The 17450-nt window shown below is 50.9% G+C and overlaps 1 protein-coding gene and 1 non-coding gene across 2 annotated transcripts in view; both read left to right on the forward strand.

Annotated features, from left to right (window-relative positions):
• The first annotated feature begins 8209 nt into the window (after positions 1-8209).
• Positions 8210-17450, forward strand: part of Rps6ka1 (ribosomal protein S6 kinase A1) — a 39423-nt gene continuing 30182 nt past the window's right edge. Inside the window, exons 1-2 of the mRNA XM_057783776.1 lie at positions 8210-8425; positions 15008-15052. Coding sequence (XP_057639759.1) covers positions 8363-8425; positions 15008-15052 — 108 coding nt within the window. The 5' untranslated portion in view covers positions 8210-8362. The remainder of the gene's footprint in view (positions 8426-15007; positions 15053-17450) is intronic.
• LOC130884571 (U6 spliceosomal RNA) lies at positions 12442-12543 on the forward strand. Its single transcript, XR_009058088.1, has one exon. It is a non-coding gene; the product is annotated as a U6 spliceosomal RNA (small nuclear RNA).

The raw sequence follows: 17450 nt of genomic DNA on the forward strand, positions 1-17450 counted from the left end.
ATGGAATCACAGGAGTGGGTCACCATCCCCTCCTGGAGCTTGCTTCTCACGGGAAGGTGGACAGGTACGCAGGCATGGCATTGGGTTACAATTCTCGGCTGCCACCTCAGTTAGAAGTCCTTTCTGAGGTGGCACCATCAACGCATAGACAAGGCTTATGGGGTGAGAGCTGGGGAAAGAATGTTCCAGACAGAGGGTACAGCAGGAGCAATGCAAGGAGGGAATCTATCGGGCATGCGTAGTGGCAATGGTAGCAGGAAGGTAGAAAGTCCAGGACAAATGGCACCCGGGCAGTGCAGAGGGAGCAGGCATCCGTCATGTGGGGCTTTGCAGGTGTGGCAAAGGCTTGTGTTTTTCTTGAAGTGTTATGGAGAAAGTACAGTAAAGTTTCTGACTGGGAAGTGACACTATCCCCTGCCCCAGACCTACAGGAGTCCCTACCCCTCACCTCAGCTTGTCCTCCCCCTCCCTCCCCAACGCTGGGCTGTGGGTCAATACCGATGCTGGTTTTCAGGTCTGAGGTAAGTGAGTTTTCAGTCCAACTGCAATATCTGCTATCTGGCTGGGGACGATCCCATCCCTCTCTGAGCCTCGATTTTCTTACCTAGAAAATGGGAGCAGTGATTTCTGTCTGGTGACCTTATTGGGAGACATATGATGAGAATTTGCTATGCTGACAGGATTGGTTGAATGCGAAGAGTTCCCCACAGTCTCTGGCATTTGAATGCTTGGCTCCCAGGGGTGGTCCTGTTTGGGAAGGCTTAGGAGGTGCGGCTTAGCTGAAGGAAGTATGTCACTGGGGGGGGGGGGTGAGATTTTTGAGTGCCAATCATTTGAGTTTCTTCTTTGTTTCCTGCTTATGAGATGTGAGCTCTCTGCCACTTCAGCTGCCCACTGCCATGCTGCCTTCCCGTGGTGGGGATGGGCTCTGGAACCACAAACCCCAAAGAAACTATCTTTTCCAATTTGTTTTATCAGAGCAAGAGAGCAATGACTAATGTGGTAGACTAGGCCAGTCTTGAACTCACAAAGACCTGCCTCTGCCCTCCAAGTGCTGAGATTAAAGGCATTGGAGAGAGAAGAACAACCAGGTTTACAGCTGCACGGTGCTGGCTTTGGAGAAATGCAGCTTCCTGGCTATAGCTCTCTGCCAAATGGCTGTTGTCCCCTACTCCAGGAACAGATGGCAAACTGACCTGCCCAAGGGCCCCACACAGAGTCCATCTGTCCTCTGGGCTTCCCTCTTGCCACGGTGACACATGTATCGCTGACATCTCCAAGTGCTGGGGACCAGCCTTGATGAAAATACCTCTCGCCAGGGTAGAGGGCGGGGACTTAGAAATATAGTAAAATGGAGAAACATATAGGATAGTGTCAGGAGGGAATTCCAGAGAGTACTGAAATTCACCCGCGTTTAATTCCCAACTGGTTAATTTCCCTGACCCTAAAAGGTAGGAACAAGACAAAAAAAAAAAAAAAAAAAAAAAACAAAAGCGCACACCTTTAATCCCAGCACTCGGGAGGCAGAGGCAGGCGGATCTCTGTGAGTTCGAGACCAGCCTGGTCTACAAGAGCTAGTTCCAGGACAGGCTCCAAAACCACAGAGAAACCCTGTCTCGAAAAACCAAAAAAAAAAAAAAAAAAAAAAAAACCTGCATGTATTAACATGATACAAGGAAATGAACAGACCACCGAAGGTCACAGGCTACAGCCACAGCTGAACATTCCGTTGCTAGGACGAGTCGCTCACACCCTAGAACAAAACATTTTGTAGGCAAACCACTCCCTGGGTGGACTGCACAGTTACCTCCTTAAGGAAACTGGAACTTAGTTGGGTCCACAGACTTTTGTTTGAGGTAGAAGCAGATCTACTCCTCAATTCCTGAACAAGGGCTGGCTATTAGCCACACCTGCTGACGATAACCTTGAGAGAGCAGCACTCTCTGATCTACAGCTAGGTGGGGTCTTTGAGGTAGAAGCACAATAACCATGAAGGAACTAGAGGTAAGTTCCAACTGTGGACCTTTGGTCAGTGTGGAAATAGGCTCACATTTTTGGGCCTCCACATCCACAGAAAGGAGATGTGGGAAGTGAAATGTATTCATCAAAAGCAGGGCTGGAGGGATGGCTCAGAGGTTAAGAGCACTGGCTTTTCTTCCAGAGGTCCTGAGTGAGTTTAATTCCTAGCAACCATAGGTGGCTCATAACCATCTATATTGGGACCTGATGCCCTCTTGTATAAAAGTATACATAGAGATAGAGTACTTATGTACATTAAATAAATAAATAAATCTTTTTTAAAAAAGTTCAAAGTAACTGGCAGTGGTGGCCTATGCCTTTAATCTCATCACTTGGGAGGCAGAGGCAGGTGGATCTCTGACTTAAAAGCCAGCCTGGTCTACGGAGTGAGTTCTAGGACAACCAGGGTTAAACAGAGAAACCCGGTCTTGAAAAACACAAACAAACCAACAAAAAGTTCAAAGCTTTGGGGGACTGGAGAGACGGCTTGGTTAAGAGCATTTGTTAACTTTTGTAGGTGGTAGCTCAGAACCATCTGGAACTCCAGCTCCAGGGATATCTAATGCCTTCTTCTGGTCTTCACAGGCACCAGGCATGCACATGGTACATACGTACATACATACATACATACATACATACATACATACATACATACATACATACATACATTCAGGCAAAGTTGTATGGCAAAACTTCCTGGGGAAATAAAACACTCTCAGTTACTTATCCTAGATAGGGAGCCCACGACAGACCAAAGTATGGATACCACCAAAGTTGAACTTGGTAAACAAGAGAGTTTTATTGGTTTACTTAACAGGAGCAGAAATAACTCAAAGACAGCTCTATCACCAAGGTCCACCCCAGCATGGTGAGCTGAAAACCTGGAGCATACAGCACAGCCTGCAGGCCGCTCCACAGGTTGGAGACGGTCCTTTCCAGGTGCCTCAGTTGATCTAACCCCTTCCAGGCAGCTCCTCAGGTGTCTGCTTCTTCCAGGCAGCTGGTCTGGTCCGTGTCTGCCCGCAGCTCCCCACCCCCCCCAATTCTGCGAGGGATCTCAGCTGCTATTGTTTACTCTGGCGAGGAGGGCATAGTGAATCTGGTCAGTTTCCGGGAGTCCAGCTAGTGGAGCTCCTCTGCAGGGTGGAATGCTTTGATCTCAGAGGAAACCGCTACACAAGCGCCACGCCTTCCTCTGGCTCTTAAAGTTCTTTCTGCCCCCTCTTCCGCAATGATTCCTGAGCCTGCAGGGTGGCTAAGGATTAGGCCACATGTCACAGTAACAGCCAGATGTTTGCAGGAGCTTCACCTGTAGGATGGGTTTGACCGTCTTCACTTGTATTGTTTTGTCCTGGATGCCGCCTCTGAACTGCTCCTCGGGCCGTAAAACCTTCCAGAACTCCTAGACACACAGTTTGGCTTTCTACCAATTTTTTCCTCGGGAACTCCAGCTCAACAAAAGTCTTGCCATAATTATCTTCGAGTAACACAGACAGGCCTCTTCCTTGGCCTTACCTTTTTCTGATTTTCTTTAGAAAGCTTTCTCACTTACAAAACTCTCTTGACATGCTAAATCACTGAGCTCTGCCCAAGCCTTCTTTACTTTATATAAAGATATGGGCCCAGCAAAGGCACTAAAGGTTCATATCAGCCTCGAGCGCTCTGCTGGATCATCCTTTTCTTTAATTCCTTTGTGAATATGGTTCTATCTGGCCCAGTTCTCTCTCTCTCTCTCTGACTGGGGGACGGGGGTTCTAAGACAAGGCTTTTCTGTGTGGCCTTGGCTGGCCTTGAACTTGCTATGTAGATGAAATAAATTTTAAGCTGAAGAGGTCATCACTGACCTAGCCCTTAAGTGAGGCTGGCAGCCTGACAGGGCAGAGTCCTTGGACAGGGAGAAGGAAGGAGACTGAAGGCGGAGCCACTGCAGCATCCCCTCCCTGGCTACAGTCCAGCAGTCCGCCACTTTGCCCAGGCCTTCACCAGCAGGCTGTGGTTCTCAGTGTGTCTTCCTCAGGAGTCACTTAGAGCTGTTTGACAGTTGTCGCCTGTGTACAAGCTCGTCTGAGCCCTGAGGAAGATTACCAGACTGAGCATGTCAAAACCCAGGATCTCTAGTTCAATTTGAGTATCAGATAAATGGCAGGTAATAATATAATCAAGTGTGCTCGAGTATTTAGGTTCCGGCCCTGACAGTCAGAGCTGCAGCGTCTCAGCGTCCCAGGCAGTCGGCGTGGACAGTGCCGACACCGATGTTCACAAGTACTACCATCTGGCACAAAGCTGTCCCCAACGTCCTCATCTGCTACATTGGGTAGAATAGCCCCTGTCTCATCAGGTTGATGTGTATACTCCAGTATACAGAATACAGGAAGGGTGCTTAGGAAGAATACAGTAGTGTCTGCTAGCCTTAGCTACATTAATTTATAGTCAGGGTATATGTGTATAGAGTGTATGTGTGTGAACAGATTTGTGTTCCTATGTGTGTGTGCCCACTTTATGGGTCTCTTACTGAACCTGGAGCTCACCAATTACAGCTAGTCTGGCTGGCCAGCTTGCCCTGCCGGACCCTTTGTCCCCGTTTCTCCGGTACTGTGACTGCATGCGGGCGCTAGGACTGCCTGGTTTTTTCATGGGTTTGGAGATCCAAACTCCCATCCTAATCCTGGCACTGCTTTATCAACTGAGCCATATCTCTAACCTTATTTATTCATTTATTTATTTACTGAGACAGGGTCTCACTGTGTTGCTCCGGCTGTCCTGGAACTCAATGGGATCTTTCTGCCTGCTGTCTTCAGAGTGCTGAGATTAAAGAGCAGAAATACCATTCTGGATTCTATATTTTTCTTTTTTTTCTTCTGTGTGTATGTGTTTCCAAGTGCACAATTTTGGGAGTTAGTTCTCTCCCTCCACTATGTGGATCTTGGAGATCAAACTCTTATCTTGATGGCAGGTGCCTTTACCTTATGAGAGATCTTGTGAGGAGCTTTGAGACAGAGTCTCCTGTAGTTTAGGCTAGCCTAGAACTCAATACAAAGCTGAGGATGCTTCTGAACTCCAGACCCTCCATGACCTGGGATTACAGGCATACACCATCACACCCAACTGGATTGACTTTTATTTTTTTGAGACACAGTCTCACTATATAATCTGGGCTGATCTGCTTCTAATTCAAGATCCTCTTGCCATAGCCTCCTGAATGCTGGGATTTCAGGCCTGTGCCACTGTGCTGAGAAGGTCTGGTATGTAATTCACAACTATAAATTATATATGGGCTTATGAGTTTGGTCCTAACTACAAACCTAAAAGACTGGAGTTCTAATCCTATTTTTCAGCTAAAGAAGATGAACGTAAAGACAGGAGTTCTCCAAGGCTGAAGAGGTGGCAGATCTGGGATTCAAATCCATGGTTTTGGGGTCCCAGTGTCCTTTCCACTCAAGATGCAGCTCAAGCCAGCAGTGGTCCCACTAAGGGAAGACACGGGATAGGGGAACATGTAGATTTGGGAGAAACTGGTGTCTACTTCATATGTGCATGTGTGTATGTCTATGTGTATGTTATGTGTGCCCATGTATGTGTGTTGGCCATAAGTTGACAAGCCATGTCTTTATCTTTTCATTTGTTTATTTATTTATTGTATGGGTCTCTCCCTGGACCTGGGGCTCACTTATTTGGCTAAGCTGGCTGAACAGTGAGCTCGGGCGACCCTGTCTCAGCCGCCTCAGATGAGATGAAAGTGCATGAGCAGCGTCTGTTTCTATTTCTTTTTCAATTTGCCATTTTAAGACAAGGTCATTATTATACAGCCCAAGCTGTCTCCAGAATTAAATTTATTTCTATTTATTCATTCATTTACTTACTTGTTTTTTCTTTTGGTTTTTTTGAGACAGGGTTTCTCTGTATAACAGCTCTTGCTGTCTCAGAACTAGCTCTGCAGACTAGGCTGGCCTTGAACTCACAGACATCCCTCCTGCCTCTGCCTCCTGAGTGCTGGGATTAAAGGCGTAAAGGCATGCCACGCCACCCAGCCTTTCTTTCTTTCTTTCTTTCTTTCTTTCTTTCTTTCTTTCTTTCTTTCTTTCTTTCTTTCTCTCTTATTTATTTATTTATTTTTTGGAGACAATATCACTATGTAGCGCTGGCTGGCCTGGAACTCAGATCCTCTTGCCTCTGCTTTCCTAGTGCTAGGAAGTCCTTCTGCATATGTTGCTTTCATTGGTTAATGAATAAAGGCCTTTAGGCCAATGGCTCAGCAGAGTAAAGCCAGGCAGAAAATTCAAGCAGAGATATGAAAAGAGAGAAGGCAGAGTCAAGGAGATGCCATGTAGCTGTCAAAGGAGACAGACACCCAGAACCTTTACCGGTAGGCCACAGCCTCGTGACAATACACAGATTAATAAAAATGAATTAATTTGGCCGGGCGGTGGTGGTGCACAGCTTTAATCCCAGCACTTGGGAGGCAGAAGCAGGCGGATCTCTGTGAGTTCGAGGCCAGACTGGTCTACAAGAGCTAGTTCCAGGTCAGGCTCCAAAGCTACAGAGAAAGCTTGTCTCAAAAATAACCAAAAAAAAAAAAAAAAAGATTAATTTAATATGTAAGAGTTAGCCGAAAATATGCCCAAGCTAGTGGCCAAGCAGTGTTGTAATTAATACAGTTTCTGTGTGATTCTTAGGGTCAGGGCATCCAGGAAACGAAGGAGCAGTCTCCTCTTACAATTAAAGGCGTGCACCATTACATCCCACTTAAAAATATTATTGCATTTAAATTTATTGGGGGAAGTTGTCCCTGTGCCATAGCATGTTTGTGGAAGTCAGAGGACAGCTTGTGGGTGTTGGTTCTCTCCTCCCACCATCTGGGGCTGGGAGTCACACTCAGGGAGGGAATCGGGCCCACTGGGTCATCTCGTAAGCCCACCCCACACTCATAAACACTAGTGTACTCCTGATCTGCTGGGTGACTTTGGATAAATCACTCCACCTTTCTGAGTGTCTGGTAGGAGGTGGTAAGTTCTCAAGAGACTCACAAGCCACCTGGAGGTATAGGTCCATGGTACCAAACGCAACTTAGTGTGCAAAGCCTGGGTTCCATATCCAGAACCAAGCAAGAAAACACACACCGGACCCAATCTCACATACACACATTCTCATTCTCTCTCTCTCTCACGCGTGCGCACACACACAAGGACCCAATCACAATTCTCTCTCTCTCTCTCTCTCACACACACACACACAGACTAGGACCCAATCTCAATCAAATACTCTCTTTCACACACCAGAACCCAATCTCAAATTCTCTCTCTCTCTCTCTCTCTCTCTCTCTCTCTCTCTCTCTCTCTCTCTCTCTCTCTCTCTCTCTCACACACACACACACACACACACTAGAACCCAATCTCAATCAAATACGCTCTCACACACACACACCAGAACCCAATCTCAAATTCTGTCTCTGTCTCTCTCGTATGTCCTTGGGCTCTCACCCGAGAGTAAGTCTCACCACACCTGGGCTCTGGCCAAATCCTGCCCAAGGGAATCCTGATCCCACCAGGCCTAGACTTTGCCCTCTCCACAGGGCTTCAAGCTCAAACCAAGACCACCATCGGGCCTGCCTAGGAAGAGACGCTGGACCTGGCCTGAAACCAGCGCCCTCAAGTGATAGGACACAACACAGACTGGGAGGGGAAGAAAATGCGTATTAGGAAATCACCCTGGGGGCGCTATGGGTCCTGGCGCTGGCCGGCTTGACACCTTAGAGACCCCAGCGTGGGTTCCCGTGCGGTGCAGCTTTTGGAGCTCGGCGAGCTGAGGACACACAGCGCCGGATCCTTTCAAGCCTCGGTCCGGATCAGGCCCAGGACAACCCGTGGAGGGTGGCAGCCCCTCCCCCTGGAGGGCGAAGGCACATCTGGGTTAAGATTCCAAATGCCGCTAGGACAGGACAACGGTGGGCCGGGCGGGGTCTGCGCAGGGACACACAGCCCGGGAAGAAGATACCCTCACAGTCTCCAGTGGGCAGGGCCGAGAGTGGGCCAGGGGCTCGTGTGGAGGCGGGGCCGGCTCCCCAGCGCGTTGGGGGCGGGGGTCCGCGCCGGGAATGCCGCGCCGTGGGGGAGTGGGCGGGGCATCCAAGGCCCCGCCCCCGCGCAGGTAGCCAATGGGCGCGGCGGTGCCGGATGACGGAGGAGCGAAGTGCGAGTGCCGCGGCGGCGGCGGCGGACGGCCCAGCCAGAGCGCGAGGGGCTCGGGGGCGCGCGGGGGTCTCAGTGCAGCGGCGGGGATCCCGGGGCCCGGAGGCGGCGCAGCCCGGGGCCGCCGGGAGGAGCGCGGGCGGTTCGGCGGCGGCGCGATGCCGCTCGCCCAGCTCAAGGAGCCCTGGCCGCTCATGGAGCTGGTGCCGCTGGACCCGGAGGTGAGTGAGAGGGGCGGGGGACGGGCGCCGGCGGCCGGCCAGCCCGGATCCGCACAGGGGCGGGGCGGCCCGCGGCGTCTCTGCAGCCCCGCGAGGACGCGAGTGCCCTCTGGTCTCTAGCCCACTGTCCGGCTCCACCCCCCTGTGCTCCGGGTGTGCGTGTGCAGGGGACGGTTCTGCTGTGGCGCTCAGTACCCCGCTGCGGTAGCCAGGAGAGGGAACCCCACGGGATGTTGAGATTTGACTCCCTAAGCACCCCTAGGACACGTCCCGCTTATCATCTTTTGGGAGCTGTGGGAGGTGCCCCAGTCAGTGCAGATGGCAAAGGCTTGGGTCAGATGTCTGGGGTTCAACTAGAGACAAGGATCATGGGAATCCGGTTTCTCCCCGTTCCTTCTCCCCAAGAGCTCTCTTCGTTCCTCCACTTCTGACCTCAGGAAGGTAGCCCTTCCGGACCCATGGCAGTTATGGAAAGTGGGATGAACCACCTCTGGATTGGTTTCCTTTGCCCTTATGCTAGTGACCCCCGAGTCTCCTACTTCAGGTTATGCTGGAGAGTGGGCTTGCCCTTAGCCCTTGAGAAGATTGTCTCTGGCGAAGAGACTCAGCATCCGTCTCTCCCTCCTTCTTCCTTTCCCTTAGAAAAGGCTGGGCCTTGGGCAGTGTGGCTTTTACCACCTACTCTGTTCCAGAAGCAGCTCCTATCCTTCGGGGGCTTTGTGGTCCAAACATGCAGGAGACCACTTTTGGTGGTGGCCCATGACCCTAGAATCAAGGTCAAGTCTTGAACCAGCAAGTGTGTAACTTTGCCCTGCTCTCATGCTGGGAAGGGGGCAGGTGAAATTCTGCCTTAGCTGGAGCTGTTAAGGGTATAGAAGAGGGATGGAGACCTCACTTGACCCCGGAACCTAGATTGGTTTTCTCTTGGGCTTGAACCCTTCCTTGTCTATGTTTGTGTCAGGACCACAGGAAGAGGGACCCACAGTGAGGACCCCAGGTCTTCAGGCACCCAGGGTTGGCTGCCCCTTTAAAGGGATGGCCTACACTGGCTATTGGAGGGTGGGCGCGGCTGGATTAGGTAACCAACCTGAAGGCGCAATTTGGAGTAAATTGTTCTGGGATCCCTGCCACGGGGTTTTTACAGGCCCTACACAGCCCTCAGGTTCTCTCGCTGACTCACCCTGGTAGGTGAGGAGCACTGCCCTGTGCAGCCCCTGTTGCCTCCCCCCTGTACCTCGGGTCTGGGCACAAGGCCCGCGGGAAGGCTCAGAGGTGTATTCCTTTGCCTGGGCACGCCCCTGCCACCTGGGCCTCCAGAGGAAGGGAGAGTTGAGCTGGGTATGGTTGGGGAGGGGCTTAGCCTCGCCATTCACAGAGTTACACTAGCAGGGAGGGTAGAGATCTCTGGGAGCTCTGGCCTCCTCCAGGGCAGCACTTCCTGCTTCCCTTTGGGAAATCCTGAGGCCAGGGCCAACTTCATAGGGGCCAGGTTAAACCGGAAATATCTTAGTTTGAACAGTGTTGCACCTGAATTCAGGGAGAGGAGACTGTCGGATTTCCTGGGATGGGGAGAGGATTTTTTTTCAATGAACTTTATTTCAGAAATGCTGGGTGGCCCTTAGATCATGCTCAAGTCATCTGGACTTCTCTTTCCAGCGCCACAAATGAGCTTCTAACTCTGCTTCCTGGGCCTGACAAGGTGCAAAAAAAAAAAAAAAAAAAGCTGGGTACTGCTGTCTCTGTCCCCTCCCCCAGGCCTTGGAGGGTGCCAGTGGACTGGGTGTTATTGTCTGAGTAACAGGAGCCATGGGGCAGTGAGGGTGTGCATTCCTGGTTGAGAACAGGGCCTTGCTGTTCTTAGTACAGATGACATGTAAGCGATACATGAACCTGACCTGCAGGTACTGGCGCCATTGTGGGCAGCTTCCAGTCAGGAAGGAGGCAGGTAAGGGGGTGGGCAGGGGCATTTGGCAAAAGAAGTCTGGATCTGAATTGTCCTGTCTTCCCATTGCTGTCACCAAAACTGGGCTGCTGGGCCGAGGTGGAATAAGCCAATGGGAAGTATGGGTGAGGATGCTACCTGGATTTGTCTTGGTTTGGGCAGAAACAGAGCTTCGTCTCCAGGCCCTGTCCCGCCAGGACTTCGCTATCAGCTGTGCATGGATGTTATGTTACTTTAATTTTCACAACCTCTTGAGATAGAAATGACTCCCATTTTCAGAGGGGACAGCTGAACTTGGAAATGCCAGCCCGTGCACTAATATCTGGACGAGGATTGGAACTCGGTGCTCCTGCTGTTTCCCACCAAGCAAAGGAGGCTTGAAGATGAGCATGGGTTGGGTTTAAACTGGCGCAGGTGGCAGGTACTCCGAGAGCAGCTCCGGATGTTGGCATACGCCGCTCAGCCCGCAGGGCCCTTGTCCAGCCTTGGCCGAGGGCTAGCAGTGTCCTGGCAGTTGTGCTCCAGGCTCCCACAGTGCATAGGGCTGCCCGTGCTGGGCTCAGACCTCCGTTCCTGGGGCTGCTTCCTGCCTGCAGGGCATGTGCTGTCCTTCTCCATCTGTTCTGCTCCCAGCTTTTTCAGGAGCTGCTCTGGACCCTTAGGTGGAAGAAGCCTGCCTGTTAGGAAACGACTCCAGCTACGGGAAGGGGTGCAGTGCTCTAGGGCTCCGAGCAGATCTCCATCCTCACAGTGTTCCTGAGGGAGATAGGAGAATGGAGAACTCCAAGAAGACCAAGGGCTGTCCCTGTCCCAGGCTTTTTGCCCTGGTCCTTGGGTCTGGTTTGTGTCCCTAGCTCCTGCCCCTTTCTTCCCTTTCCTTTCCTTCCTTCCAGGGCCTTGTTTGTGGTAGGCAGGTACTCTACCTCTGAGCAAAACCTTCTCCCCTAGGCCTTTTAAAGAATAATCATTAAAGATTTATTTATTTATTTTATTTGTATATGTGTGTGTTGGTGTCAGCAGGGGCCGGAAGAAGACACTGGGTCCCCTGAAGCTGGAGTTACAGGCAATTGTGAGCTGCTCGATATGGGTGCTAGGATTTGAATTCATACCCTCTGGAAGAGCAACAAGTGCTCTTAACCACTGAGCCGTCTCTCCAGCTCACCATAGGCTTTTTAGGACTTCCTTTAGTATTCTGAGCTCTCGAATGCAGCTGCTGACTAGGTAGATGTGTCCTCGTGATACGGAGGAAGAAACCAGGCTCTGAGAAGCGATGTGACAGGTGTGGGGTCCAAGTCAGAGCCGAGACCTGCGGCTTTGTGGCTACACAGCCGCGTTCTTCCCACTGTCCCTCCTGCCTGTCTTCTCTGCCTCTTTCAGTCCTTTACTGAGAACCAGTCACTTCTCTAGAGACCTCAGTATCAGCTCTTAGAGAAACGCTCCCTGATAATGGTACCTAGGGTAGGATCTTAGCCAAACAAGGCTGGGTGGGGGGGTGTCCCTGAATTATGCTAAAGGGGAAAAAATCTTGATACGTCTTGCTATGTCTTCTCTTTCATCAGGGATTTAGGCTTGCAAATACATGAATTTGAGTTATGGCCCCATGGCTGTCACCTGCTAGCAAGAACCTACTCTGGCCCCCTAGCTGTCCTTGCTGGGTTGACCTTTCACCTTTCCTTTGACAAACTGTATGTTGGACCCTGGGTCGGTACTATGAGCTGCTGAAGGACAAGTAATGCTGTGCTTCTGAGCTAACCTGCCTGGGTGCTCAGTGCTGTGGGTGCCTGGGAGAGAAGGAAGAGTTGGAGGCTGTGTGGACAGAGGAGCAGGAAGGGTTTTCTTGGTAGGGTAAGTCACCATACAAATGCTCGGTCATATTCATGATCTGGGGTCACTCAGTGGAAGCCCCAAAGAGGACCCAATAGTGCTTGCTTTGACAGTACTAAAATTGGAGTGAGCTGCGAGGTGGTGCATGCTTTTAATCAATGCCAGCTCTTGGGAGGCAGAGGCAAGTGGATGTCTGTGAGTTCAAGGCCATCCTGGTTTACAGAGTGAGTTCTAGGACAGCCAGGGCTTTACAGAGAAGCCCTGTCAGCAGAAAAACTGGAATGGTACACAGAAGATTAGCATGGTCTCTGGGCAAGGATGGCTGCAGACTCAAGAAGCAGCCCATCTTTAAGATGTAATTATTATTGCGTGTATGTATACATGATGTGCATACATACCCATGCATCTGCACACATGTGGGAGCCGTAGGACAGCTTTGTGGAGTCTGTTTTCTCCTTCCACACTTTCATGCATTCCAGGGCTCAAACTCAGTCTTCAGGCGTGGTGGCAGGTCCCCTATGCTGATGAGCATTCTCAGCAGGCCGGCGTTCTGTATCTTTAAGGCTTGAGAAAGGGTGTTCTTGTTGGTTGCCCTAAGATGTTTTAAGGGGGATGAGAATGTCGAAATTCGTTGCCTTTGTCAAGAGCGCCGTTCAGGTGGATGTGGTGCGAGCTCTCATGGACAGACGTTCTCGGGGTAAATGTTGACCGGCTCACTGCTTTACCAGATCACAAGACAAACGGTTGTGTGAGTTAGTGAAAAGACGCGAGCCAGGTGGTCGGGGTGGCGATAGTAATCATGGCTACAGTGGCTTCTGCTTGTGGGCCAGTCACATGCCAGGTGTGTGTCCTGTTGGGCTTGATTCCTTGACTGTAGCAGCTCTCCATGAAATGTGTTATTTTTATCCCCCGGTTTACAGGTGAGGGGACTGAACTGTGAGAAGTAAAATGACCTCCTCGGGTGGTCATGCAAATGGTAGAAGCCAGAATTTGCACCCACTTCTGAATCCTTGTGCGGGATAATTGGAGGGTGATGGCCATGGGTTTCGTGTTGAGGAGCCGGAACTTGATTCCGGCTTCGTCTCAGTCACAGAAGATGTGTGGTTTTCAGTGAACAGTGGCTGGGTTGAGAGATGTGGAGGAAGATGAGGGTTGGGAGTACCTCTGGAGGGCTAGGGCAGGGGCTTATGGGCAGGCTGTTCATGCCTGAGGTGGGAGAGTTCCTCAGTGACTGTGACATCTAGGTCTGCTGGGTAAGCTGGACTCAGCAAATACATCTGTCTAGTCCTGCCCTTAGGCCCTGACCAACCCATCCCTTCCCTAAGTATGTGCCTGTGTGCGTGCGTGTGTGTGTGTGTGTGTGTGTGTGTACCCATGTAACACTTGACTCTTGGGGAGTATTAGGGACATTTAGGAAGCTTGGGCAGGAAGGATGGCCTGGCAGGCAGGGGCAGCCACTCCAGGAGCAAAGGGGAACACACACTAGGTAGAATGTAGCTATGCCTGCTGCTGCCAAGCAGAGCCAAAGCTGCCCTATGAACCTGGCTCTTGGCTCCAAAGTCCCAGCCTTTGGGAGCCTCCTGTCCGTTTCACTGTACTTACTCTATGCCGGGAGGGGTGGGGACAGTGTCTTCAGTTGGGTTTCTAACCTCATAGCCTGTAGGAATGGAGAGACCAGCTATGGTACACCCCAGCATGTATAGTTTTCAACTGGGGTAAAGTCCAGAAGAAGCAGGATAGCTCAGAGGTGGGTCCTGCTCCTGTCTCTCCCTTCAGGTAAAACCTGGCCATGGTACAGGCCACTCTGCAGCGGGCCTTTCCTTAGCCAACTCCTCCATTTGGGGCCACACTTCAAATCGCGTCTTTTCGGCTGTGTCAGAGCTCCATCGTTAGTCCCCTCTGAGCCCCGGCATCCTCCTCTACCCCCTGGGCCACGGCCTGACTCCCAGGGCAGTCAGAAAGACTAAGCAGTGCCACAGGTGTGGAGCGATGAGCCCAGCTTGGCATATGGCGGCCACTCTTATCTGCTTTCCTGGGAATCCCTGGTTATTGGGAAGGGCGCGTCCCTATGTGAACAGTAGTGCAGTGGAGAAAAGCAAAGGTGTGGGTGCGGCCATCACTTCACCTGCTGAGGGCTCTTAAAGTAGGGCAGGGACCAGGGAAGTCACCAGGAGGGACACCTTCCCCAAATTTGTCCTCTCCTTCCTTATAGCAGTTTGTGGAAGTTAGGGTATCTATCTGAGTGGTCCAGATGGGGATACTGAGGCCTCTCGTGGTTGGTTAGTTTGCAAATGATTGCACAGTCTGCCCTGCAGAGCATGGCCGTGTGTGCCGCGTCCTTCTCCCTAGGAAGGGTACTGTTTGAGCTGACACTCTGTAGATATGGAGTGTTTGCTAGGGAGGTTGGGTATTCTGAATACCTGCATCTTGGGAGTATTCTGTCTGGGTTGGGAGGGGCTGTTGCCAGAGGGCTTGATTCTTGCCTACTGAAGCAGAGATGGAGGGGACCCATGTAGAAATAACTGGCCTTGCCGGGCGGTGGTGGTGCTTGCCTTTAATCCCAGTACTTGGGAGGCAAAGGCAGGAGGATCTCTGTGATTCGAGGCCAGCCTGGTCTACAGAGCTAGTTCCAGGACAGCCGAAACTGTTATATAGAGAAACCTTGTCTTGGAAAAAAAAAAAAGAAAAAAATAACTGGTCTCTATGGCTTCTGTGGCTATGCTATTAGGAACATCCAAGGATGGAGAGTCCCAGCATGCATCTGTCCCCCTGAAGGTGAGTTGTGACAGTGCCCTCATTCTGTTTCTCTTTTCCAGAATGGACAGGCGTCAGTTGAAGAAGCTGGACTTCAGCCATCCAAGGTGAGGACTAGGAGCGACAGGTGAAGTTGTGGCCGTGAAGGAGAGAGCATTGCTCTTGCAGCACCTGGATGAGAAGGCCCTGGCCTCTCACTCCTTTGTGTAGCCTGGCCCTATCTCTATGCTTGGGGCGGAGCTCAATGGTTTCATTTTCCCTTTCTCAAAGATGAAGGAGGGCACAGGTACAGGATCCAGGAATTCTGGTTGTCTGTCACCCAGACCACAGCACTTCCCGGGCTTATGTCCTTGTAGTGGGGCCTAAGGAGGGTTTGGAGAGGTCTGTGTTCAGTGCTGACCTCCTTGGTGGGTGGAAGTGGGTGCAACAAGGACTTGGGGACATTTGGACCTCTGAACTGGAGTGGTGGGAATGGGAACCTGGCGGATCTTCTGACCATGTCCAGTGCCTCCCAGGTGGTTTCTTGGGACTCCCAGCTCCAAAGCTCAGGCATAGTCCCTCATCTCAGGTGTCTTTGCCTCCTTAGGATACTTACCCCTTGCTGGCTTTTTATTTTTTTAAAAAAATTACTTTTTGCCGGGCGGTGGTGGCGCACGCCTTTAATCCCAGCACTCGGGAGGCAGAGGCAGGCGGATCTCTGTGAGTTCGAGACCAGCCTGGTCTACAGAGCTAGTTCCAGGACAGGCTCCAAAGCCACAGAGAAACCCTGTCTCGAAAAAACCCAAAAAAAAAAAAAAAAAAAAAAAAAAAAAAAAAAAAATTACTTTTTATTTTTTGAGACTGGATCTTACCATGTAACTCTGGCTGGTCTGGAAGAAATCTACCTGCTTTGGCCTCCCAAGTGCTGGGATTAAAGGTGGTTGCCACTGTGCCCAACCCCAAAAATGTATTGCACTTTTTGTTTGTTTGTTTTTGATTTTGGAGACAGAGTTTCTCTGTGTAGCTCTGGCTGTCCTGAAACTAACTCTATAGACCAGGTTGACCTCGAACCCAGAGATCCGCCTGTCTCTGCCTCCTGAATGCTGGGATTAACTTTTATTTGATAATTTTGTGTGTGTTTTTTGTGTACATATGTGTGCATGTGCATGTCCCTAGCCATGCTGAGGTCAGTTCTCTCCTTCTGTTGTGTAGATGCCAGGGACCAAACTCAGTTTGTCAAGTGTGGCAGCAACGCTCTTTACCCACCAGTCTCCCATAGCTAAAGCCTTCTGTGTGACCTTAGCTGAGTACCTTGTCCTCTCTGATCCTGGGCTTTCTCATCTCTGTAGTAGGAAGAACCACACCTCAGTCACAGATCTGAGGAGGGGGGGAAGAGGGGGAAGAGAGAGAGAGAGAGAGAGGAGAGAGAGAGAGAGAGAGAGAGAGAGCGCTAGATTCCAGGTACTCCACCCTACCCAGAAGCTCTTCTGCTTTCTGAGTCCCTGCAGTCAACTGTAATTTGGGGAATAGGCCTTTCCTGAGTGGAGAACAGATGAGGTAGTAACTGCTTTGCAGGCAGTGGGACTGCCTCCCTAGTTGCTCAGTTCTACTTCCTGCCCACGGCCCCACCTTCTAGGCCTGGTCAGCCTAGCTCTAAGTATGACCTTTGATTTGGAGTCAGGGTTGGTACTGTTGTTTACATTGACTTAGCTTCCTCAGATAAGGTAACTCAGCTGGGTGTGGTGGGGCTGAGTGAGAGAAGAAGGCCCCTACCTCCTCCTGCTGTTGGTTACTATAACAACAGAGCCTTGGGGGCCAGTAAGCCTTGTAGCTTGGACCTTGGTTATCTCTGGCTGTTACAGGAGATTCCTCCTGTAAAGGAGCTGCCTCTACTTTCCTTGTAATAAAAGGAAGAAGCTGGACCCGTGTGAGGCCTTCAGATCTTGGGTTTGAAGGTCCAAGTGGGTTAGAGCAAAGGCTTGGGGAACTGGTACTGAGCTCAGTTTGTTAAAGGGCCCGGCTTGGTGGTGCAGGCTGTAATTCCAGTACTTGGGAGACAGAAACGGGAGAATCAGGAGAAAGTACCCCTGGTATGTAGTGAGTTTTAGGCTAGTCTGGGCTATATGAGACCTGTCTCAAAACCAAACCAAAAGATTGGCTAAGTCAGGGTCTTGTCTAAGCAGGAGCCTGAACCTTTGTCCATTCCACAGTCTAAGACTCCCACACTGAGATAGAAGGTCCTGGTGCGGGGAGGGAGTCAAGGCTGGGGATAGTGAGGCAGTGGGGCTCTCAGATACCACGCGGTGGAAAAAGCTGAACCTGGGCCTGGCAACTGGAAGCTTTTTATTTTGGTTTTTTGTTTCTTTGCTTTCGAGACAGGGTTTCTCTGTGTAGCCCTGGCTGCCCTGAAATTCACTCTGTAGATCAGATTAGCCACCTGCTTCTGCCTCCTGAATGCTGGGATTAAAGGTGTTCACTACCACCTGGCTTCAAAATAGAGGCTTTGTGCTCAGTTTTTTCTTTTTT

This window comes from Chionomys nivalis, chromosome 11 (genome assembly GCF_950005125.1).
Source record: "Chionomys nivalis chromosome 11, mChiNiv1.1, whole genome shotgun sequence".
Classification (NCBI taxonomy): domain Eukaryota; kingdom Metazoa; phylum Chordata; class Mammalia; order Rodentia; family Cricetidae; genus Chionomys; species Chionomys nivalis.